This window comes from Crocodylus siamensis, chromosome 11, assembly GCF_052110815.1.
Source record: "Crocodylus siamensis isolate JL-2025a chromosome 11, ASM5211081v1, whole genome shotgun sequence".
In the NCBI taxonomy this organism is placed as follows: Eukaryota; Metazoa; Chordata; order Crocodylia; family Crocodylidae; genus Crocodylus; species Crocodylus siamensis.
The window spans coordinates 17267091-17291664 of NC_143405.1; the positions used below are offsets into that span (position 1 = coordinate 17267091).

At 49.6% G+C, this 24574-nt stretch overlaps 1 protein-coding gene across 1 annotated transcript; it reads right to left on the reverse strand.

Annotated features, from left to right (window-relative positions):
* On the reverse strand, nt 1-23938 carry LOC149855510 (major urinary protein 1-like). The gene is made up of 7 exons (XM_090021042.1): nt 23801-23938; nt 23153-23292; nt 22066-22136; nt 17105-17218; nt 14802-14903; nt 14231-14256; nt 1-132 (listed from the first exon to the last, which is right to left on the reverse strand). The coding sequence occupies exons 1-6, from the start codon at nt 23894-23896 to the stop codon at nt 14231-14233; spliced, it is 549 nt and encodes a 182-aa protein (XP_089877168.1). The 5' UTR covers nt 23897-23938; the 3' UTR covers nt 1-132.
* Between the last annotated feature and the right edge of the window lie 636 nt (nt 23939-24574).

The window sequence follows — 24574 nt, forward strand, 5'->3', positions numbered from 1 at the left end:
GGGAGTAAACATCTGGGGAGGAAGAGGAGGAGGAGGAGAAGGATGAAGAAGCATAAAGCTACAGCCTGGCTTTCCAGAGCATTGGTGCCTCTGTCGAAGAGAGGAGCTCTAGCTGACGGGGTTCTTCTTTTCCTGTGGAAGAATAAGTTGAAGGTTACTGAGGAGTGCAGGTTATAGAGGAGGTCAAGGGAGATGCATTAAATAAGGCACAAGAAATGCCCCCTTGGGGAATGTTAGGTATATTATATTGCTGTGGTCAAGATGGGAGGTACCAAATGTCTGCACGCCCTAGGCAAGGTCATTGTTTGCCAGGATAAGAAGGGATCTCCTGGCCATTCAAAAACCACACAGTGTGGCTGTACTCACAAGGCTGCCTTGTGAGAGCTTAGAGTCAGAAAGGACTGCAGGAGCTTCTGACAGTGAGCTGAGCTGAAGCAATTATGGGTGCAGGCACCTTCTGCCAGAGGAGACGGCATCATTCCTGTTTTGGCAAGATCCTGCCTCTGTAAGCAGCCATGGTGCCTCCAATAGCTGCCCTAGTCTCATCATCTACTCTGGAGTCCCACAGTACCCACCCTGTCTTCATTTGCCATGCCTTGATGTTAATAAAGGTAACCAGAGTGAGCCTTGGGGTGCTCTCCTCTGTCCTGCCCATCACTGGGCTGCCTTCATCTGGCCCAGCCTCTGCACTGAGCAAGGTATTGCTCTTTCTGGCTGGCCTCCATCTCCTTGCTCTTCCCATCACTCTGTACTAGGCCTCCAGCCCTGCCTCAGTGCTCCTGCCCCTGCTCCAAAATTCAGGTGCCTCACTGTCACCCCACCACAGCATCCGACTGTCCTTTAAGCTACACTCAGACCTCACAGTCCAACTATCTTAAAGACATCAACATAAACTACTTACATTGTGAGGTGCTCTGCAGAGCTCCTCCTGAGGATATGGGCCTGACTAAGCCTGTGGGCTGGGCTCAGCTTTATATGGCTCCTTTCTGGTCACCCAACCTGTGACTCCCTTGCAACAGGATCCAGGGGCTATTAATGATTTCAATCATTAACCTAACTTCTGCTACTTCCCCCTGTTGCCTTTGCTGCTAGTCTTCCTACATGCTGCACTTGCCATGCCTCAGCAACAGGGGTTCTTCCTCCCCTCATTAGCAGCCCAAACTGCATTGCCCAGCCTGCCCTCTGCAACGTTATTCTTTCTTCCTTCAAGTAACAGAAGTCCCTGATACACCCATGAACTCTGAAGAAGTACTTTCCTCTGTCCCCTGACATCACTCTTGTCTTATTCCTCCTGTCCTTCACTCATGAATTGGTCTTGTCCACATGTTATCTTGACATTCATAGAATCAAGAAGTCAGAAGGGACCTGGACAGATCATCTAGTCCAACCCCCTGCCATGGGCAGGAATGAGCACTGGGGGTGGCAGGGGTCATAAGACCCCAGCCAGGTGCCTGTCCAGTCTCCTCTTGAAGATTTCCAGGGAAGGTGAGAGCACCACCCCTCTGGGAAGCCTATTCCAGGCTCTGGCCACCCTTACTGTGAAGTAGTTCTTCCTAATATCTAACCTAAACCTGTCCTCCCTCAGCTTGTGGCCATTGTTCCTGGTGACCCTAAGGGGGCCCCTGGTGAACAGACTTCCCCCAAGTCCCTGCTGCTGGCCCCTGATAAGGTTGTAGGCAGCCACAAGATCCCCCCTGAGTCTCCTCTTGTGGAGATTGTAGAGATTCAGGTCCCTCAGCCTCTTCTCATAGGGCTGGCCATGGAGGCCTTCAACCATATGAGTGGCCTCTTCTGGACCCTCTCTAGGTTCTCCATGTCCGTCTTGAAGTGTGGCACCCAGAACTGGATGCAGTACTCCAGCTGTGGCCTGACCGGCACCGCATAGAGTGGGAGCAAGACCTCTCTGGACCTGTTAGTGATGCCCCTGTTGATGTATGACAGGGTGCGGTTGGCTCTGCCTATTGCTTCGTTGCATTGGTGACTCATATTCATCCTGGAGTCAATCATGACTCCAAGATCTCTCTCTGCCTCTGTGCTGCCAAGAGGGTCAGTCCTTAACCTATAACCATAATGCTGGTTCTCTCTCCCCAGGTGCAGCACTCTGCACTTGTCCTTGTTGAACCACATCCTGTTCAGGTCTGCCCACTTCTCTAACCTATCCAGGTCTGCCTGGATGCGGTCCCTGCCTGCCGGTGTATTCACTTTACCCCACAACTTGGTGTCATCAGCAAACTTGAACAGGGTGCTCTCCACACCCTCATCCAGGTCGCTAATGAAGATGTTAAACAGCACTAGCCCTAGGACCGAGCCCTGGGGGACTCCATTGCCCACATCCACCCTCGACTCGTCCACCACCACCCTCTGGGTGCGTTTCTGGAGCCACTTTGCCACCCATGTGACTGTGCATTCGTCAATGCCACAGCCCCTCAGCTTGCTCACCAGAATTGGGTGGGACGCTGTGTCAAAGGCCTTCTGGAAGTCCAAGAAGACGGCATCGACTTCCTCCTTCACCTCTAAGCTCTTTGTTACCGGGTCATAGAAAGAGACCAGGTTAGTCAGGCAGGATCGGCCTGGCATGAACCCGTGTTGGTTACCCCTCAACATCACTTCCCCTGCAGGGCACTCACAAATGTGGCCCTTGATAATGTTTTGAAAGACCTTCTCCAGGATAGAAGTGAGGCTGACTGGCCTGTAGTTGCCAGGCTTTTCCTTCCTCCCCTTCTTGAAAATAGGGACCACATTGGCCCTTTTCCAGTCCTCAGGGACTTGGCCCAAGCACCAGGAGTCCTCAAACAGCTGTACCAATGGCTCCGAAATGACACCAGCCAATTCCCTCAGCACCCGTGGATGAAGGTCATCTGGGCCCACTGACTTGGATACATCTAAGCCCTCCAGGTAATCCTTAATTAGGTCTGAACTAATAGTCGGGGGACTTGCATCCTTCCTGGGCCTCTCTATGCTATCACCCGAGACCACCCCATTGTCAGCAGACAGGAACACAGAGGCAAAGAACTTGTTAAAGAGTTCTGCCTTCTCTTGCGTGTCCGTCACCAACTGCCCTGCCTTGCCCTGCCCTGTAGGGGTCCAATGTTACCCCGAGACTTCTTCTTGCTACCTATAAACTTGAAGAAGGACTTTTTGTTATCCTTAATCCCAGAAGCTAATCTAAGCTCCAGTGCTGCTTTAGCCTCCCTTATCAAATCCCTACAAGCTCAGGTCAGGGAGGTGTACTCCTCCTTTGTCCCTGCACCCTGCTTCCACTGCCAGTACGCTCTTTTCTTTGCCCTCAGGACAGCCTGGATATCTGTGCTCAGCCATGAAGGTTTCTTGGACCCTTTTCCTGCCTGCCTGCACAGTGGAATTGTGTCCTGCGGCGCCCCCAGGATAGCCTCCTTGAGGAAGGACCACCTTTCCTGGACCCCCATACTAACTACACCCTGGGCTCCAAGTGCCTCCCTTACTACTGACCTGAGCACATCGAAGTTGGCTTTCCTAAAGTCAAGCATTTGCGCTGTGCTAGTTACCCTCCCCACCTTTCTCTGAATAGCAAACTGGATCATTTCATGATCACTGTATTGGTCATGTGTGATGGAGGCTAAGTAGATCCAGGTTTCATTTAATCCCCTCAGCCCCGGAGTCCAAGTCATCAGACCAGTTCATCTTATGGCTGGCTGCATGCTGGAGAAAGATTTGATCTTGGTATGACTTCACAAAAGCAGGGGCCAGGGGATGAAGGCACAGTTTCTCCTTCACTTCATTTTTGATGCATCCATCCCATCAAGAAGGACTTCACTTATTCTAACACAATGTCCTGGATGCCATCAGGCAGAAAAGCAGTAACTACCCATAACCAGTCTGAGTTGAATGAGAAATATATTATCTTCTGCAAAAACAGATTGTGTAGCAGGACACTAAGGCGCCTGCTACTCTCAGAGCAGAGGCACAGGTGTGGGTTGCTAGGGCAACCACTGGGGAGTCAGCTGATAGGAAGGGGCAGGGCCTAGCACATATAAACCCCAGGAGTAAGGCCAGAAGGGCAGTTCTCTGCTAGCAGCCAAGGGAGAAGGAGCTCTGCTGGAGCAAGCACAGTAGAGAAGCCTGACGGCACAAGCAGCTTCTGTTCGCGGATACAGGGTAGAGAATTCCCTGGTAGGGATTTGAATGACGGTTAGCCAGACAGCTTATATTTTATGTTATAGCCCAGGGGTTTGAGTTTTCTATTTGTAGTTTTATAACACCGGAGGACCGGGTGAGGCGGTGGACATCATAGGGCCACTTCCCTGGAGTAGCACTGGAAACCAGTACATACTAGTTTTATTGGATTAAGAGACTCAGTACCCAGAAGCAGTGCCAATGCGGACGGTGTCCATGCCAAAGGTGGCAAACGAACTTTTGAAGATTTCTCCTCAGTAGGACTCCCTAAGGAACTACTGACTGATCAGGGAGCGAACTTTACATTACACGTGTTCGAGGGAGTAAGTAAAGCTTTGGGGATTAAACATCTGAAGACAGCCGTGTATCATCCCCAAATGGATGGGCTCGTGGAAAGTTTTAATCAGACTTTGAAACAGGTGCTAAAAAAGTGTGTGGTTGAGAGCCAGCAGAATTGGGACAAAATGATACCACCTTTGTTGTTTGCTGTAAGAGGGGCACCCCAGGCCTCAACTGGGTTTTCACCCTTTGAATTATTGTACGGCCGGCAGCCAAGGGGGATCCTAGACCTGATTAAAGAGAGTTGGGAAGAACAGCAGAGTAAAGACCAGAACATCATCCAATACATGATCCAACTGCGGGAATGCCTTGAAGCAGCTCAGAACATGGTGTTAGGAAATCTCAGAGAAGTCCAGCAATGACAAGTGAGACATTACAACTGAGGCGCCAGGGAAAGGAGGTTTGACTTGGGGGACCGCATGTTGGTTCTATTACCGGACAGTGAGAGTAAGTTACTTGCCCGGTGGCAGGGACCCGATGAAGTCATACACCAAGCGGGGCCCATGGACTATGAGGTGTACCAGATAGATAAGCAGAAAAAGAAGCAAGTATACCATGTCAATATGTTGAAGAAGTGGGAAGACTGGGAGTGTATGTACTTAGCATTTCATCCCAAGGAGTTAGAATTGGGACCCATGTTAATGGAGGGAAGTGGGCCGGGTGATGTAGAACTGGCCCCGCAGCTGTTGGAAGAACAGAGAAGACAGGCTGCTGAGCTAGTCAAGGAGTATGGAGATGTGTTCCAGGGAACCCCTGGGGAAGCTTGGGGTGTGGTACACTGGATAAAATCTCCTCTGGGCCAGGTAATATGTGAGAATTGGAGATGGATTCCCCAGCTACTCCAAAGCCAGATAAAAACAGAGATTGCAATGATGCTAGAGAAAGGTATCATATGCAAAACCCACAGTGAGTTCTTGTAACTTATCATAGTCGTGAGTGGGGTCCCATATGCTTCGAGTATTAGTTTTAACGCGTAGTTGCTGATGTAGACATGCGATGACTTCTAGATGACTTGTTGGTACATGAGCTCTGTGCCAGTTTAGCTGGCCTAGAAATTGTTGAATCTCTTTTTTCGTTGGGGTAGTACCTTTGATCTAGGGGATGGTTGGAGTTGTATGTGTTGTTGCTTTGCGAGTGTCATGATCGAATACTTTGCCAAGGAAAAAAATGTGTGGCTTTGCAGTGAGTTGAGATTTTTGCATGTTTACAGTTCATTTATGAGCTTGTAAGTGATGTATTAATTTTGCTGTAGTCTGGGTTACTACTTCTGGAGTTCTGCCTATGATAGTAATGTCATCTACATAACTCCAGATGCGGACGTCATCAGACGTAGAGAAGGCCTCAAGGGTAGCGTTGATGGCTGCTGTGGCTACTGCTGGTGAATTGCAGTACCCTTGGGGACAGACATTCCATTTAAACATTTGTCCGTTTACACACATGTTAAGTATCCCAACGTCATCGATAATAGGGATAGAAAAGAACATGTTTTTGAGATCTAAGGTACTTCCAAACCAGGGGGTTGCCTGGTAGGCTATCATTTCGCTTAAAGTCTGTGGTAGCGTCTTAAGGCTGGCCTGCGATAAAGGTTCTACTTGCTTGTTGGCACGACGATAATCAACTACGAGTCGAGCTTCGTTAGGGCTTCTGGGTTTTGCAATGCCCCATGCAGGTGATAGAAACTTAGCATGTGAAATTTTGGAGATATGGCCTGCTTCTTGTAGTTCATTGAGAAGTTTCTGGAGTGACTCTCGGAGATGTGACTTTGTAGGGATGGGCGTGTAGCGCCACGACAGATGATTGATGACTTTCGGCGTATGGGGTGCGATGCTTGATGTTTTACAGGGGTCGACTGGAAATGCTTGTATAAGTGTAGGCTTGAGATCGAATTTGAGGATTTCGGAGACACCGAGTAGGTTGACATCTCCTATTGCTGCTACGAACGACTTTTTTGTTGGGTGTTGTACACAACGGCCTAACTTGACGCTGGCGATGGAGTTTAGGCCTTGTACGTGGATTCTTTTTTTAAGCGGGGTGTGGGGCATAGATGGTTGGATGACTGAAATTTGTGCTCCGGTGTCTAGGAGGAACCTAATTGCTATTGCCGTCTTATTAGATGAGTTGTTTTTGATGAAAACAATTGCATAGGGGCGTTGATTATAAAGTTGTTGAGGTTCGCCACCGAGGTTAACTGCCTTGGCGGCTTCTACTCGTTTTTTGACTTTGACTGGCAGTTAGGATCCCATCCTAGTTTGATGGCGAGGGTTAGTTGCTCTCCCTCTGATAACTTTCGAAGAGTTGCTTTGTCTAACCCGGATCGTCCTAATAGGAAGCCGAATCTTGCTCGCTCTAATGGCGTTCGAGTAGGTGGTCCTTGGGCTGGTGGTTGTTGGGGCAAATTATAGGCGGAGGGATGATTTGGCTGTTGAATCGAGGGCTGTGTCCATACTGGTTGAGTTGTAAGGGCTGCTGGGGGAAATGGAGAAGGCAACTGAGATACAGCTCCGGTGGGTAAAAAGGACTGCAGTTCTGCGAGTAGAGCAAATCGTTTTAATGTTTGACTGGCAGGGGAGTCTAGTTGGTGTTGTAAATGAAGAACAGTACTGCTAGGCTTGTCGACAGCAGTAATCATTACTAGGCGAGCTGCTTGCCCAAACCCGGCTCCATAAACTTGGTATGCTTCTTCTACTCCTTCTAGGGTAATTGGACTTTACTGGGATCTGGTAGGTACTTATGTGGCCATTTGTCCATAGTGGCCCTGAAATCTGCGTTACCAACTGGGTTTTCTCTAGGATTCCATCGCAAGAAAGAGTAGCCTATCATGGCATAAATAAGTGACAAAGCTCTTGGTTGTTCAAGTAGAGTAGAGAGTCCGTCATGGATTCTATAGGGACAGTTGAGAAGTGCTCCGACAGCTAAGGCAGCCGGCAATAACAATGGTAACCCTTCATCATCTAGAATTTCGGTATTCACGCAGACTCCTCCACTCCACTGGGATTGTTGCATTAGATACCGCGCTTCTGTCTTGTTAAGTGTCTCCATAGCGTGTACGACTATGAGACGGCCTAACCAGATGGCGGGGGTTTCATCTGGGCTGATTCGTGTATCTAAATAGAGTTCTCGTAACTCGCTTCGGTCGCGCGTTCTGAAGACGATGGTTGTACGTTCTGTTTTCATGGGGTCGCAAGACTTTCCCTTAGTTTTGTTATTTCTGTATGCCGTTGGTTGCTCTTGCCCTCATTCTCTTCTTTTATACTTTCTTCTCCTTCTCCTCTTTTGCCCTCCTTTTGCTCCCCTTCGTCTCTAGAAAATAAAAATGTGTCATCCTCCTCTCCATCTTCTTCTTTAGTAATAACTTTTCGAGTCCGGGTGGTAACAGGCAAGGCAGCTCTTCGAGTGGCAGCTGGTAAGGTAGCTTTTCGGGTGGTAACTGGTAAGACGGCTAATGGTGGAGTTGTCAGCGGCAATGGTGGATAAATTGGCGATATTAGCGTGGTAGTAGTAGCGGGAGGGTTAAGTTCTGTAGTAACGACAGTGGCTAGTGGCGCGGTGGCGGCTGGCGGCGCGACGACGGTGGCTGGCGGAGCGGCGATGGCTGGTAGAACGGCGACGGTGGCTGGCGGCGCAGCGACGGCTGGCGGAGCGACGACGGCTGCTGGTGGGACGGCGGCTGGTGGCGCGGCGAAGGCGGCTGGCAGGACGGCGGCTGACGGAGCGGCAGCGGCGGCTGGCGGAGCGGCAGCCGACAGCGGTACAATAGCAACGACTGGGGGGTAGAGGAGCTTTGCAGCGATGACAACTGGAGGGTTAGACTCTGAATATGGAGGTGGTTGTTTACATTCGGTGAATGTATATTCTGGAGCGGTTGGAGCAGTTGGGGGAAGGCATGGAAGTAACTTCGCTTCCTTTAAGCACTTAGGGCTCTCTTCCGAGTTGGTCAGCGTGCTTGATGCCTTTGCGGCTGCTAGTTCTGTGGCATTGCGGCATGCAGTGTGGAGCTGCGACTCTAAGTCTCCTATAGCTCCGACATCATTTATGAAGTGTCGCAACAAAACTTCTGTCACTCTACTGGGTATTATGTCTGTTTTGTTAAAGAGTCTTTTCTTAGCTCCCCTCTCGGCTTCTAGTTCGCGGCGGCGGCGGACTAGACTATCATAGGCCTTCCCAGTTTCAGGTATTTGCTGGGGGTTAATTTGGCTGGGGGGGTGCTTTCCTATGACATTATGAAGGAGCCCTAGAATAGAGGCTTGTTCTTCACTGGCCAGTGATGCATCTCCCTTAGAAGGGAGAATACCTGCAAGGGCTCCGTTTCCCCCTGCGTTTGTTGGGGAAAATATGACTTTGGGGGCGGCCATTACACACCCCAGAGCAGCAGCAGCTAGTGAGCATGTCCAGATTCTACTTCTTGGTTCGTTCACCCAAATGCGACCAGAGATTTGAGTCTTAGGGTCGCTATCGCCTGCCGCATGATAGGCAAGATGATTCCAAAGATCATCAGAGGTTAATGGGGGTGAACGGTGTCCCAGTCGCCAGGGACACATGCAGACTAGCATGGCCTGATCGTCTACTTGGGATCCTGTTCGTGACGCCATGTGGCGAAATGCCAGGCTAGCGGCTCCGGCACCGCTTAGGGGAGCCGCGGGCTTTGCGGAGTTGTGCGAGCGCACGGCTTGTGGGGCAGAATTGAGGTAGCTTTTAGCCGCCCTCGAGGTTCGCGTTGGCACAAGTAGACGACTTAAAGTAAGTAGTTAGTGTCTCTTAATCTATAGGGTGTCCGTTGGTTCACGAGGTTCCAGAGCCAGCCCTTGCGTTCCAGCAGTGGAGCTAGTCCAAAGCTAGGTGCGGCTGCCGACTCCTTAAGTCCCAGAACTGGTCAATGGCTCATTGAGATGGAATGTTAGTAATAAAAGTTATTACAGAGTAGATATAGAGTAAAATAAAAAGATTTATTCACTCACCTGGCCTCACCCTCTTACAAGTAAGAAGGGAGGCTGGTTGGAACGAAGTTGCAGTAAATACAAGTGTAGTGAGCGTAGGTATGCTATCTAAGCTATGATGAGAGGCAGTCGAGAAGTGGAGTCTCCGATGTCTCTTCAGTTACAGTATGCTGGATACTAAAGGGGTCTGTTGGTTCACGGGGTTCCAGAGCCAGCAGCTGCCGACTCCGTAGTCCCAGAACTGGTCAACAGCTCATGAATGAGATATTCTATAGGGTGTCCGTTGGTTCACGGGGTTCCAGAGCCAGCCCTTGCGTTCCAACAATGGAGCTAGTCCAAAGCTAGGTGCGGCTGCCGGCTCCTTAAGTCCCAGAACTGGTCAACGGCTCATGAATGGGAAATACAAAGCAATACTGTAACATGGTGAATCGTTGTCAGTTGTCGGATTTGTGAGGCCTTTGTTTTCGCTGGGATTCGCCCAGGCGGGGAGGCTGAGAACCGGTCTGCGGGGTGATCAGGCCCACAGAGTTTTCCAGTTGTCGTCTCTGCTACTTCCTGCTTTTTTGCCTCTTTTATAGATGTTTGTTGGACTGCCTGTATGACACTAACTATAATACACAGGTAGGATAATTTTCTTTTACATAATTATTGCTAGGCAGATTTTCTACATAAGTTTCATTTCTGCAGAAACGACACTTCTAGATAAGAAATGAAATTTACAGAATGCGCATGTGTAGCTTAATGCCAGTGGAGAAAAGTATAAAGCGTTCATTTTGATTAACAGTCAAGACTTCAAGGTTACATAAATGTGAGAGTGCCGTGTGGCAGTTATACAGAAAAGGGAAAATAATATAAAGTCTTTGCTAAAAACTATAAGATAGTTACAGGATAGAGGTAAGACTGATGTGCCTATAGTTGCCCGGGTCCTCTCTCTTCCCTTTTTTGAAGATGGGGACCACGTGAGCTACCTTCCAGTCATCTGGCACCTGGCCGGAGCACCACGAGTGCTCGTAAAGCCGTGCCAAGGGCCCTGCCATAACCCCAGCTAGCTCCCTCAACACCCTGGGGTGGAGAGCATCTGGACCCATTGACTTGAACACGTCCAGCCCCTCCAGAAGCTCTCTAACCCGGTCCTCCCCGACCTGAGGTCTGGAGGCGTTCCCCTCAAGTCCATCTGGCATCACAGCAGGGAAGTCCCAGTCCCTGCACCGGGACTTCCCTGCTGAGAAGGGCCGGGCTGACAGCCAATCCAAGAAATGTACTGTAGGGAAAAAGGAAATGCGATACCTGGGTTTCCTAGTAGGAAGCAGGAAGGTGAGACCTTTGTTGAGCAAAGTGGAGGCGTTGCGAAGATATCAAGCACCTCATACTAAAAAGCAAGTGAGGGCTTTCTTGGGGCTGGCCAGTTCTTATAGAAAGTTTATACCTTACTTCATGGATGTAGTTGTACCTTTGACGGAGATGTTAAAAGCAGGGGCTCCAACCAAAGTGAGATGGATGCTGGAGGCAGAAAAGGCATTCTAAGTGATGAAGGATGTGCTGTGCCTACAACCACTCTTATATACTCCGGATTTTAATAAACCTTTGCTGGTGCAGACCAATGCATCAGATGTGGCTATTGGAGCTGTATTGGTTCAGAGAGAAGGAGAAGAAGAGCACCCTATAGCCTACTGTAGCAGGGCACTAAGGTGCCTGCTACTGCCAAGTAGTAATATGGGCTCAGCTGCCAGTCACCAGGGCAGTACAGGTGTGGGTTGCCAAGACAACCAGTTTAGTCAGCTGACCGGAAGGGGACAGGGCCCTGGCTTATATAAACAGCCAGGCTGAGGCCAGAAGGTCAGTTCCCCTCTGGCAGCCAAGGAAGGTGGAGCTCTGTTGGAGCAAGCAGGGCAAACATAGCAGGGAGGCCGGATGGCCTGAGCAGTTGTGGTGTGAAGATACTGGGTGGAGGAAACCCTGGTAGGGATATGAAGGAAGGTTGGCCAGTTTGGCTTGGAATTTATGTTGTAGCCCAGGAGTGGGAGTTTGCTGTTTTGTTTGTTGTTACACCAGAGGACCCGGTGAGGCTGTAGGGGTTGGAGGAGGCCTCATAGGAGCTCCCCAGTAGTGGGGGGGTTCCTGGTGCCAGAGAGGGCACTGCGTTTTGGGGTGTCCCAACCCCAGCCCCAGTGTGGGCAGTATTGGGAGGAGCCCAGTGTGGGCGCAGGCGAGAAGCCCCAGTGGGGAGCAAGACCTGGAAAGGGGGTCTGGAGGCCAGGCACAACTGTGGCCACCTGAGCCTCAATTGTGGGGAATCGCGAGGCAAGGCCCCAGTGTGGGCAGGGAATTGTGAGGCAAGGCCCCGGTGCGGGCTACGAGAGCTGCAGGAGAAGCCAGGAGGCGCCCGCGAGGGCACAGGTGGGCAACGGAGACAAGTCCGGGGACCCGTGAGGGCACGGGTGACGGTGAGACTCACATGCAGCCCAGAGGTTGGAGTTCACCGGGCGACTAAACCGAGCCAAGATACATCAAGGCACTGTGACAAAGAGGGTAGAAAGACAGCCTCCCTTTTACTATATCAACATCAAAGACGTGGCAGGAGAGATAAAGAGGGTGCATTTAAGACTGATTTGGCACAGTAGCAGGGGGCTAGGGGAGTTCATGGCACCCCCTAGGTCACGTCCTGCCACACCTACATAAGTAGGAAGTTACACCCACTGGAACAGAGTTACACCACGGTAGAGAAGGAGTGTTTGGCAATTAAGTGGGCTATTGAAACACTACGATATTACTTGTTAGGGCAGCAGTTCACCTTGATCACCGATCACGTGCCCCTGTGCTGGCTGCAGAGCATGAAGACAGCTAACGCAAGACTGATGAGATGGGTCCTTAGTCTGCAACCATATTGTTTTGCGGTAAAGCATTGCCCTGGAACCCAAAACGTAAGTATCAATTTCTTCTTGAGACAATATGAGGAAGAAGCGGGGCCAGGAGAAACAGGGGGATTCCAGACAAAGGAGAAGAGAGGGGGGCATGTAACTAGAAACCCTAACCTCATTGCTAGGAGGCCAGGTGACCCCTCCAAGTCTGGACCCTCCCAGTCGGGAGACAGGAGAAGGAAATTCAAGATCTTGCAAATGGTGATTGGAGAAGGATAGAGGTGTGGAGGGAGACGGACTCTCAACAACTGCAGTAATGCACCTGCTGCCTCCATCACTGGCCCCAGCCCCAGAGCGAGGGGGCGACGAGAAGCCCCAGAGCGAGAGGGCGGCGAGAAGCCCTGGAGCAAGGGGACAGGGAGAGGCCCCAGGCAGAGAGGGCAGCAAGAAGTCCCACAGAGGGGGACAGCAGGAAGCCTCACCAAGAGGGGGCAGCAGATTGCCAGGAAGGCACGGGATGAGACAGGGTGGTGGAAGCCCAGGGAAGTCACAGGGAGGGCCAAATTACAGCAAGGTCCAGGTCAAAACCACGTCAGTACCATCTGTGAGGCTTGGGCTGTGGTGTAGGGGAGGAAAAGGAGCCACAGATAGCACCCCCTGGCACCGGGGCAAATAAAATGGGCAGCCTCACGCTAATTACAACAATTAATCAATCAATTAAGATCAAGGTGTGGCAGAGGAGTAAACAGGTGGTTGGCCAATAACAGGAGGGTGGAGTCACCGATAGAAAGACTCTAGTAGAGATACTCCTGTCACAGTGGCATACGGGGGTGTAGCATGGAACGTGCTGCATGTGCTGATAAGAGCATGTGGCAGATTCCCTTTTTCATTGTACACTCTGCCCTTTCTTTCTCCGTACAAGGTTGTCCATTTCCCTGGTTCATTCATCTACCCAGGGTGGCAGGTACAAAGTTAAACTAGGGGGCGCTTTGCAAGTCAAATTGTGCTGGTATGCGTGTTTGGGTGGGGGGAGCGTTCAAAGGGCTACACATGAATGTTGGACAGAGTCAAGCATGAAGGAACAACAGAACCTGGGGTTCGGCTTGGCTTTGAAAATTAGTCTTGAGGCTTGGAAATGTCCTTTTTGAGAGAAAATGCTAGAGATGGGCCCTTCTTGGCCTTTTCTTCTTCAGTGCTGATAAAGGTACTTAAAGGAAAAGCCTGAGTTGATATTCCCCACAACTCAGAGGCAAAGTTAGGGTGGGTAGGATCTGGAACCAACTTCCAAGGGAAGTGGTGCTGGCTCCTACCCTGGGGGTCTTTAAGAGGAGGCTTGATGCCTACCTAGCTGGGATCATTTGAGCCCAGTTTTCTCCTGCCCAGGCGGGGGGTCGGACTTGAAGATCTACAAGGTCCCTTCCAACCCGACTTCTATGATTCTATGAAAGTGGACCAGCCTACTCTGCCCCTAAGAAGTCCAACATTTGTTTCTTTCTTGCCTAACAGTCCCCGAGTTTTCTAGCTGGCGTGAAAGGTTGGCAGCTTCTCAGCAACAGGGAGCCACACAGACACCAGATGCTACCTCTTGTCACCATATGATGGCACTCCTAGCCTATCACAAAGCTAGTGAGGGCCATGACCAATTTCTAGTAGCCCAAATATGCATGGGGTTGAAGGTAGCTCTTCTGGAGAGAAGGCAGCTCGGATTGTGTTTTCCAAGTGTTCCCTCTTTACCCCTTCGAACCAATAGGAACAGTTGCCTTTCTAGGACTCTTAGATAAGCAGGACCCCATTTGCCTACAACCAGACAGGTTCCAGGGTGCTACTGACCCACAGTTATGCCAACACAGTGCTCCATGTGATGGCCTCTCAGAATATAGTAGACAGCCCCGCTGAGCTGTGCAGAGTCCAGCCCAAAGTTTTCTATCATCAGGAGATATAACTCACCTAACCTGTAACATCGAGGCACTTCCCTGTAAGAGAAAGAGAAGGGATGAGTCCCACACAAGGGGCTGGTTGATTCAAGCTTACTCTGATCTGTATTGAAAATACAGAGGGGACAGTAAGGGAACACCTCTACCCAGAGAAAAGGCTGAGGCCCCCGCTCCCCTCTTTGGCCACTCAAGCAGCTCAAAGAAGGCTAACAGCCACGCTGTTGAGGATTTCCACAGTAGGGGAATCCTGCATGGACACAAAGCCAGTATAACTAGGGCTGTGCCCACCACCGCCTGCTGCATAGGTCACTGTCTGAGGGTTGGGGTACCACATGTAGCACGTGGCACTCTGACAGCCTCTTATGGGCAGGGCACTCCCTAGGGCATCACCACAGCTAATAGCAACTCCCATGGTTGCTGACTTGCACTGGAAGCTGGTCCGCCTCGTGTCATCTTTAGCTTTGACTTGGTGTGGCTGAGGTCTGAGCCTGCATCAGGTCTTGTTCTAGCATTTTATGGCCTGTTCATTCATCCTCCCAACCCACCCCAGAGAGACACAGGATGGAGCTGGTGGCTGTTCTTACATGGTTTGCGCAGCCTGATGATGCTATTTTTGGAGAGATGCAGTTTCCTAACAAGGGATCGGTAGAGTCCCATGACGCATATGCCCCTATATATTGCTCTGCCTGCAGACAACACAAGAGAGTTTACACAGAATGGTGTTCACTGGAGAAAAGTGAGCAAGTGGATGTGCATATAAAGAAGCAAAAGGATGCCCCTTCAGCAGGTGGAGGATGTAAGCTAAGAAACAGGCAGATGGATACAATAACAAGTGATCACCTAAGCCAGCGGCGCTCAACCATTTTGGCTGGCAGGCCAACTGAGCAGCACCTGGTCTGTCCATGGACCACATCTGGCCAGTGATCTTGATCCAGCACCCAGGGCGGTCATGATAGGACCCCATCCAGCCATGCAGGTGTTTGGAGGAGGGGCAACCGCAACCCAGCCCTGTGATGGTGGTGGGGGGGAAGGAGACTTGATTTAGCCCAATTGGGGTGATGGGGTGTGGCCCACCTGCAATCGTGCCACAGGGGGGAGGGAGCACAGCCCAGCTCTGATCCAGCTGTGGGAAGGAGGGGGCACAGCCCAGCCCTGATCCACCATGCAGAGCTTGGAGTTTTTGAATTTGACGGCTGGGGAAGGTGATAGTATTACTTGCCACTGCTTCCCTACTGCCAAACTTCCTGACATGCAGGCCCCATGGGCCCTGGCTGTAGGCCAGAACTTGAAAACCCTTGACCTAAGCAAGCTACAGTAGAATGAATATGACCCAGCCCCTGTTTTCAGTCTGATGCTTGGAAGTGCAGCACAGTCTTGAATATCCGGCCAGCAGACAAGGAGTCATTTCGTGCATGGTCCATTTGCTGTGTTCAATGCCGTGACTATTAGGGGCATGTGAAATTTCACCGGCTATTTCATTTTGACACTGTTTCAACTCGTTTCAAACTTGAAATGAAATGAAGGGCTTCGAAACGGCCTTGAAATGAAACGAGGACAGTCTAGATGTTTTGAGTTTTGAAACTCAAGCAGGGCTTGCCTGCAGGGAAACAGAAAGTACAGAGAGGGAGGGGGGAAAAGGGGCAAGGACTGCTCTCATATTGACATGGGTAGCTGGCCAGTGACTGTGGTCCTTCCCTGAGGTCTCTTCCACTCCCAGTGCTCTGGGGGAGGGGTGGAAAAGCAGCGTAAAAGGCAGCAGTGTTTGAACTGGCCTGCTTTCTGTCACCCATGTTACGAGTTTTGCTTGTCAGCAGCCTGAGGTGCAGTTTCCCAGAAACCCTGGCATCTATCTCCTTGAAACCTGGCAGGCTTCATGGCCTCAGCAAGGGCTACCGTGCCTGCAGTTTTCACCCCCCTGTGCCTTAACACACACACACACGCCATGAGCTTTGCTTTCAAGAATTTGAGGTACAGTTTCTCAGAAACCCCTGCATTTATGTCCTTGAAACTTGGCAGGCTTCATGGCCTCAGAAAGAGCTACTGTTCCTGCAAGTTCCACCTGAATCAGGCAAGAACAGACAAAGTTATAGGCAGTTTCATGGTTCCCCATTATAGCCTATGGCCGAAACATCGAAACAGTGTCAAAACAGCTTTGGCAAAACGAAACAGTATAGTGGTTTCGAAATGAAACACAACTGGAAACGAAACACTGTCCTGTCGAAACATCAAAATGGAAGTTGAAACAAAACAGTGCTCTTTCGCACAGCCCTAATAACTATCCCCTTGGTTTGGAGTAATTATCTCAGGTTGCTTCCAAGAGCACTTTCTGCTGTGTTCTTATCTCACATTATTCCGTGGCATTGTCCAGCTGTAGGAAGATAAATTCTGTGATGCCTGAAGCTCTGCATTTGTTTTTAGATCACAGGGTCAGACTGCAGCATTTGCCAGAATGCCAGGATAGGTGCAACGTGCCATTCCTGGCAGGGTGCATTAGCTATCAAATGCAAACTCTACTGAGAAGTTTAGAGCCCTGTTCCCACACAAAGGGATGAGCTCAAGGCCTCCACCACACGTTCAAATACTGCTGGCCCAAGTAGTAGTAGGTAGTATTGAAGGAAAGAAGCCTGAGCCAGTTCCCACTGCGAATAGGTAAAATAATATGCCGTCTATGAAGGATCATTGTCCTTGCTTAGCGAGACCAGTTAGCACTGGATATGGGTGCTCAGAGCTGCAACAAGGGGAAGGCACTAATCCTGCCTTGGTTGGACTGCAGCATCTAATGGCTTGGTCAGCTGCTGGACCCAATCATCTTCTTGTCTGCTACCTTTCATACTCTTTTGGTTTCCTCATTCAGAATACTAGGGAAGTCATTCTTCCCAAGACCTACCGTAAAGGAACAGTATGGGGTCGTCATTTTGCCAAGGGTAGATTTTGTGTGCATAGACAATCAGGACGTCTTTGTAGTTTGTCTTTAATATATGGAAGTCACTAGAAGGTTTCCCTGCAAAAAAAAAAAAAATCAGGCTGCATTCAAAATCGTAGCATCCATGCCCTCCTTATCTTGTAGGAAGCAATGGGGAGAGAAATGAAGTCTGTGTTTCCTGCTAACAGAAAGGGTACTTCCTTTCTTTGGAACAGCCAGGAGGTTTAGGCACATGGAATCATTTTTCCAACCCAACATCTGAGCTGAGATTTTCAAAGCTACAATGATAACTCATAGAATTGGCATTGAAGATTGCAGGCAAGCATTCCTGTGATTATATGCCATTCCCACTCTCAGTACCAGCACTGTGCTAACCCAAGTGAAGGGATAAGTCTGACTCTGTTCTTGGTACTGGAGACCCGACACAGGATAGATGCTATCACAGCAGAACAGGAATCAATGTTCCAGCAATAACAGGAGCATTACCAGCTTCCCACAGGTAACGCTATAAAGTGACAGTAGCAAGAGACTGGGATACTGGGGTGCTTTGAAGTGTTTTATGTAGGTCTCTTCTCTTCCTCGGTATTCACCAGTAGCAAAAGTCACGCACTACCTTAGTACATCCTTTGCCACAAGGAAAGTCCTGGAAGCAGGACGCTGACTGATGACTGATGACAGAATCATAGAAAATGAGGGTTGGAAGGGACTTCAGGAGGTCATCTAGTCCAACCCCCTGCTCAAAACCCCAACTTGATCATCCCCGCCAAAGCTTTGTCTATCTGGGTCTTAAAAACCTCCAAGGATGGAGCTTCCACCGCTCGGGGCAACCAGTGTTTTGCTACCCTCCTAGTGAGAAAATTATTCCTAATATCTAAGCTTAACTTCCCTTGCTGCAACTTGAGACCATTGCTCCTTGTTCTGTCATCTGCCACCACTAAAAACAGTCAAGCTCCATCCTCTTTTGAACCCCCTTTCAGGTAGTTGAAGGCTGCCATTAAGTCTCCTCTTCCCTAGACTAAGCCCAGTTCCCCCAGTCTTTCCTCCTAAGTCATGTCCCCCAACCCCATCACCATATGTCACTCTCCACTGGACTCTCCCCAATTTGTCCACATCCTTTCTGTCAGGGGGAAAGGGGGGAGGCAAAACTGGACACAGTACTCCAGATGTTGCCTCACTAGTGCTGAATAGAGGGGAATAATTACTTTCCTTGACCTACTGGTAACACACCTACCAATGCAGCCCTGTATGCCATTAGTCTTCTTGGCAATAAAGGCACACTGCTAATTCATAGTCAGTTTATCGTCCACTGTAACCCCCAGGTCCTTTTCTGCAGAGCTGCTGCCCAGCCAGTCAGCCCCCAGGGCTGTACCGATGCATGGGATTGTTCCATCCTAAGTGCAGGACTTCACAGTTGTCCTTGTTGAACCTCATGAGATACCTTTGGGCCCAGTTGTCCAATTGGTCTAGGTCACTCTGAATCCTAGCCCTACTCTCCAGTGTATCTACTACTTCCCCCAAATTGGTGTTATCTGGAAACTTGCTGAGGGTGCACTTCATTCCATTTTCCAGGTCACTGGTGAAGACATTAAAACAAAACTGGCCCCAGGACCAACCTCTGAGGCACTCCACTAGATAGCAGTTGCCAACTAGACATCAAGCCATTGATTACTTCTCTCTGAGCCTGATGTTTCAGCCAGTTTTCCATCCACCTTACAGTTCACTCATCCAGCCCATACTTCCTTAGCTTGCCTGCAAGAACATTGTGGGAGACTGTATCAAAGGCCTTGCTAAAACTCAAGGTACACCACATCCACTGGTCTCCCTGCATCTCCAGAGCCAGTCACCTCATCATAGAAGGCAATCGGGTGGGTCTGAGGCATGACTTGCCCTCGGTAAATCTATGCTGACTGTTTCTAGTCACCTTCTCCAAGTGCTTACAACTGGATTCCTTGAGGAACTATCTGCTCTTTGATTTTTCCAGGGACTGAGACGAGGCTGATTCCCTGGATCCTCCTTTTTCCTTTTCTTAAATACGGGCACTATGGTTCCAATCATCCAGGACCTCTCCTGTTAGCCACGAGTTTTCAAAAATGATGGCCAGTGGCTCTGCAATCACATCAGACAACTCCCTCAGCACCCTCAAGTGCATCCCATCCAGCCCCCGGGACTCATACATTCAGCTTTTCTAAGTAGTTCCAAACCTGTTGTTTCACCACTGAGCGCTGCTCATCTCCTCTCCAAACTGTACTGCCTGGTGCAGTAGTCTGGGAGCTGACCTTGCCTGTGAAGATGGAGGCAAAAAAGGCATTGAGCACTTCAGACTTCCCTGCATTCTCTGTCACAAGCTTGCCTTCCCATTCAGTGAGGGACCCACACTTTCCCTGATCCTTCTCTTGCTACCGACATACTTGTAGAAAACCTTCTTGTTCCCCTTCCCATCCCTTGCTAGCTGCAACTCCAGTTGTGCTTTGACCTGCCTGATTTCATCCCTGCATGCCCGTGCAGCGCTCTTATATTATTCCCTAGCTATTTCTTCTAGTTTCCACTTCTTATAAGCTTCCTTTTTGTGATTTAGTTTACTGAAGAGTTCCCTGCAAAGCCAAGCTGTTTTTTTGCCATACTTGCTAGTTTTCCTGCTCATCAGGATGGTTTGTTCCTGCACTCTCAGTAAGTACAAGTACAGCCAGCTCCTCTGGACTCCTCTCCCCCTCAGACTGGCTTCCCAGAGCATGAACGGTGCATGCCCCTGGCAGCTGGAGCGGGGGGGCACGGCAGCAGTGGGAGTGCAAGGGCGGGGGTGGCAGGAGCACAGCAGCAGTAAGCAGGGGAGCTCCTGCAGCCACCACCAGCAGTATCAGCAGGGAGGTGGGGGGGGGTGGCAAGCACCGACCAAGGGTCAACAACCACCCACAGCCACCACTGGCAGCATCACCAGTAGCCAGCGGGAATCGCGGACCACCCACAGATGCCGCCGGCGGTGGTGGTAAGTAGTGACCACCCACGGGGGCTGCCAACTTTTTTGCAGGGCGTGCACTGCCACGCTCAGGGGGTGCATGTGCATCCGCGTGCACCCCCTACATGTGACCTCTGCCCCAGGGGATCCTGCCCAGGAGTTCCCCCAAGTGACTCAAAGTCTGCTTTAATGAAGTCCAGTGTCCTTATTCTGCTGCTCTCCATCCTCCCTTTCCTTGGGATCCTGAACTCAATCATCTTGTGGGCACTGCTGCCCAACTTGCCATCCACCGCTACATTCCCCACCAATTCATCCCTGTTTGTAAGCAGCAGGTCAAGAAGAGTATGGCCCCTAGTTGGTCGTTCCAGCACTTGCACCAGGAAGTGGTCCCCAGTAGTTTCCAAAATCTTCCTGGATTGTCTGCGCACTCCCAGCAGAAGGTCCCCCCACAAGAACCACGATCAGGCCTATGGTTGGGAAACTTCTGCTAGTTGTTTGAAGAAAGACTCTCCCATGACTTCCTCCTGGTCTGGTGGTCTATAGCAGACCCTCACCACAATATCACCCTTGTTGCTCTCCCCCCTGCCTCTAACCCAGAAACTCTCAACAGGCCTGTCTCCAGCGTCATACTGGAGCTCTGAGCAATCGTACAGCTCTTTTACATCAAGCACAACTCCGCCTCCTCCTGTTCTCCCCTGCCCAAACAGTTTGTGCCCATCCACAGCAGTGCTTCAGTCCTGCAAGCTCCCACCAAATCTCTGTCATTCCAGTCACGTCACAGTGTCATAACTCCGTGCATCTGTGTACAGAGACCTGAGGTAAGTAGTCCATTGCCCTGATTTCTCAGGAAGCATGAGAATACCTCCCCTGTTGCCCCCTCCTGCTTGCTCTTCCTCCAGGTCTCCCATTTCCCCACTTACCTCAGGGCTTTGGTCTCTGTCCTCCGGCCAACCTTGTTTATAGCCCTCCTCACTAGGTTAGCTAGCCTGTCCGTGACAACGCTCTTCCCTCTCTTCGTCAGGTGGATCCCATCTCTTCCCAGCAGTCCTTCTGGGATGTGGCTCTACATTGCATCCCACACTGGATATCCCCTCCCCGAGTCATAGCTTTAGATCTGGCTGCACCTCTGTCCTCCCCACAGTCTTTTCAAGGGGCACCCCCCGTACCTTCCCCATCTTCAGCGTGAAGTTCCTTCAGTCCTCCCACTCTCTGAACAGGATTTGAGTTACAACCTTTCGCCTAGCAACTCATTTTATTCTGCGAGTCTGACTACATTTGGCTACCTGCAGTACTTCCCTCTGGGAGCCCGTGACCAGTGGAATTCGGCAATCCAAGGCTATTCTATTAGAGGTGCAATACTGCTTCCATAGCCATAAGAATGAACAATTCACAGAGATTTTAAAACAGCATAGTGCCCACAAGCACACTTACTCCGAGTGACAGACACAGGGCTATTTTACCTGCAACACCTAACCCTGAGTCCCAGTTCACCTTCACTCTCAAAAAAAGAAAACAAACAAAAAAACCAAACCCCAAAACAAAAACCAAAAGGCTCTGTCTCAACATAGGACTGATCTGTAAGTCCTCTTCTTCACCCCAAAACTTTCCCCTCACCTGCTTCCCAGCCCCCTCTTGGGACGCACCAGAGCTCCCACGCAGAACATCAAAGACAACGGTTCCAGAGCCCTAAGCTATTAAAAATCAGGATCTCCCTGGATTTCCATCCTGCAGGTTAATCAGTGCCAAAGCATCAACCCACCAACCTGCAGTGTAGACAACAGCCCAGTTCAATATTTATACAAAATGGTTTCCTGTGCAGGGACACATGTAGTAATTAGGTTGGAGACTGTCTTAACCAAACTGAAAAGAGGTAGATAATTAGTGGGTAATGCTGTTTAAAGCTAGTGAAATGCCAGTCTCATCTGCCCCTTTTGATGAGTGCAGTGAGCTGGCTACGATTACATATACTTACTGGAGATGCTGAAAGCAGTTGGCACCCCAGTTCTTTCTAAGACCATGACGTTTTCTTCACATGTCGAACCGCTGGGAAGTGATTAAAGACAATCGGATTCGGGCTAATAATACACTGTGACCCCCAGTTCCCCCCAGACCCTTTGATCGTCCGACACAGCTTCGTTACATCTCAGAGTGTTCAGCAAGAAGAGTACCACATGCCTTGATTACAGTTCAGTCCTTTCACCTGAAGAAAATAACAGGCTTTTCAAGCTTTTGGAAAAAGCACAATAAGAACCAACACTGGGAGCTGAAGCCAGACAAATCTGAATGACAAATATAGCACAAGTTTTAACATTAGGAGCAATTAACCATTGGAACAAACTGCCAAGGGAAAGGATGAGTTTTCCAGCTCTTATGTCTTCAAGTCAAGACTGGCTGCAGTAGTCAAGCACAAGTTACTGGGCACAGGACTGGGATAACTGGGTGGACTTCTCTGGTCTGGCTTTACATCTTTGAACTATTTTAAATCTGTGAGTTCATAGGAATCCTCTCTCCTAGGAGGTAGCTTACACTAAGCCTGCCTTCCCTTCCCAGCCTCACTTCAAGCATGGGAACTGGTGATTATAAATAAAGGTTGTCCCCAAAATCATTAAGGGAGTTCACCAACACTACAGACGGAGCCAGAATCAGAGCAAGAGCTGGAATCCAAGCTTCTTACTTCCTATTCTATGTTGCATCCAATTTGGTTTTAGAGCACTAATAAAAGAGGTCCCATATCACCTCCTTAAAGCCATGTTCACACTATATGTCCCAGGTCCTAAAACGGTTTTTAAGGTCTGTTTCTGATCATCAGTTCAGGAAAGAGTTTGGAGCACAGCTCTCAGCCACTGTTTGGAACAAGTAGTTCCCCATCCTGACAAGCTGACAGAGCTGTGCTAACAACTGATGGCAACTGAGAAACAAGTCAAATATGGTTTCAGGGCTGGAGTTGAGAAAAATAGACCTTGCTCTGTTTCTCTTTCGTGTAAGGTTTTCTGGTGAAAAAGCAAGACACAGAAAAGTGATCTGAACTGGAAGCTGTGGAGAACGGGAGCATCACTTACTTTTGAGCCAACGTTCTGAGGACCAGGTCACCATTTATTCTGAAACGTAGGACATTTATCCACATCTTTCTGTTTCTATTATCATTTCTAAAAGTCTTGGATTTTGAAGCCATGAGAGAGGTATACCACAACCCTTCAACCTAGAGAGAATCCAACGATTAGCTAGGAATGTGATTTGATGTTCAGCAGATTCCTACCACATCCCCCTACCATATCTCCCTCTGAGTTTGTGCGGTGCGTGGGGTTAAAAACAGCCTTTCCCAGGACACGGGAGGTATCTGTCCTTAATATTTAGCTACAAAGGCTCAGAGTAAACTCCATTCGTTCAGAACAAATCCAAAAATTCTGCAGCCCCCAGGACTGTCTCAACGATGTTCCTTCAAACCTTTACCACATACATCTAAGGGACAGTGTCAAAACCATGGCAGTGAACTAAAGCATTTAAGGGAGCTGGAGTTTAATTACTATGGTAATTGGGCTTTTTATTTCCTTAGATGCCTTGCAAAGTCCTAGCTCTTGTGCATAAATATGTCTCATCCAAAAAATGTTGAGATCCATCTTACCACTGTTCTTGTGTCTTATTCATGCCTGAGCATTACAATCCCTCCTCCTCCACCCTCTCCAGATGGTCTCTTTGAATTACATTACCTTTCTTATGTTCAAGTTTTTTTGCGTTGGGATGGCAGCCTGCATATGAAGCATGCGCAACAGAACTGACCCCAGGACCAGCAGCATAGCCTTCATCTTCACACCTCACTTCTCTTGTCCCTTTGTCTCAGCTGAGACTCTGATGACAGATCAAAGGAACGTACCAGCTCCTGACTATATATCCCTGCGTCCTGGCAGGAAGCAGGGCAAATCCACCCCCTGCTCATTTACATGATAGGTTGTGCAACTGCAGAGATAATAAAACTTTTGGTCTCACCAGATATTCTAACTTCCCAGCCCTAGACTGCTGTGAACAGAGTGTTCCTACTGGGATCCCTGTAAGAACAGTTTCTTCAGATCCTGAGAGATGGCAGTGGGGGTGGGATTACAGCCGGCTTCAGCCGTGCTGGACAATCAGACCCTGATCTAAATGGCTTTTCCCAAAAGTCCTGGGTCACCACAAGTAGAGCTATGTGGAGTTGAAGAATCATCCATGGCTGAAGGAGAATCTAACACCGCTTGTTGGGTAATTTGTTTGATGGATTCTGTATTTTAAAAATAAAATGCTCAACACTTTTTTCCCAGGTTCATGCAGCTCCCGTAATAGGTACGGGCAAGAAAACAAAATTTCCATGAAGTGTCAGAGATGGTGGGAAAGGAAATACTTCTCTCTTTTGGTCTTAGGTTTAACTGCTGCTCCTGGGTGGGAGCTGCTGGCATAGTGTTAAGCTTCCTACTTGGTAAAGATTAACATCAGATTTGTTTTTCTTATCT

Excerpts from the sequence above, each read along its gene's own strand:
- LOC149855510 (XM_090021042.1), bottom strand. The coding sequence starts at position 23,896 with ATGAAGGCTATGCTGCTGGTCCTGGGGTCAGTTCTGTTGCGCATGCTT. Across the intron at positions 22,137-23,152 it reads CTCAGAACGTTGGCTCAAAA|CGGTTCGACATGTGAAGAAA; the intron begins GTAAGTGATGCT and ends ATCACTTCCCAG. Across the intron at positions 17,219-22,065 it reads AACTGCTTTCAGCATCTCCA|GGAAACCTTCTAGTGACTTC; the intron begins GTAAGTATATGT and ends TTTTTTTTGCAG.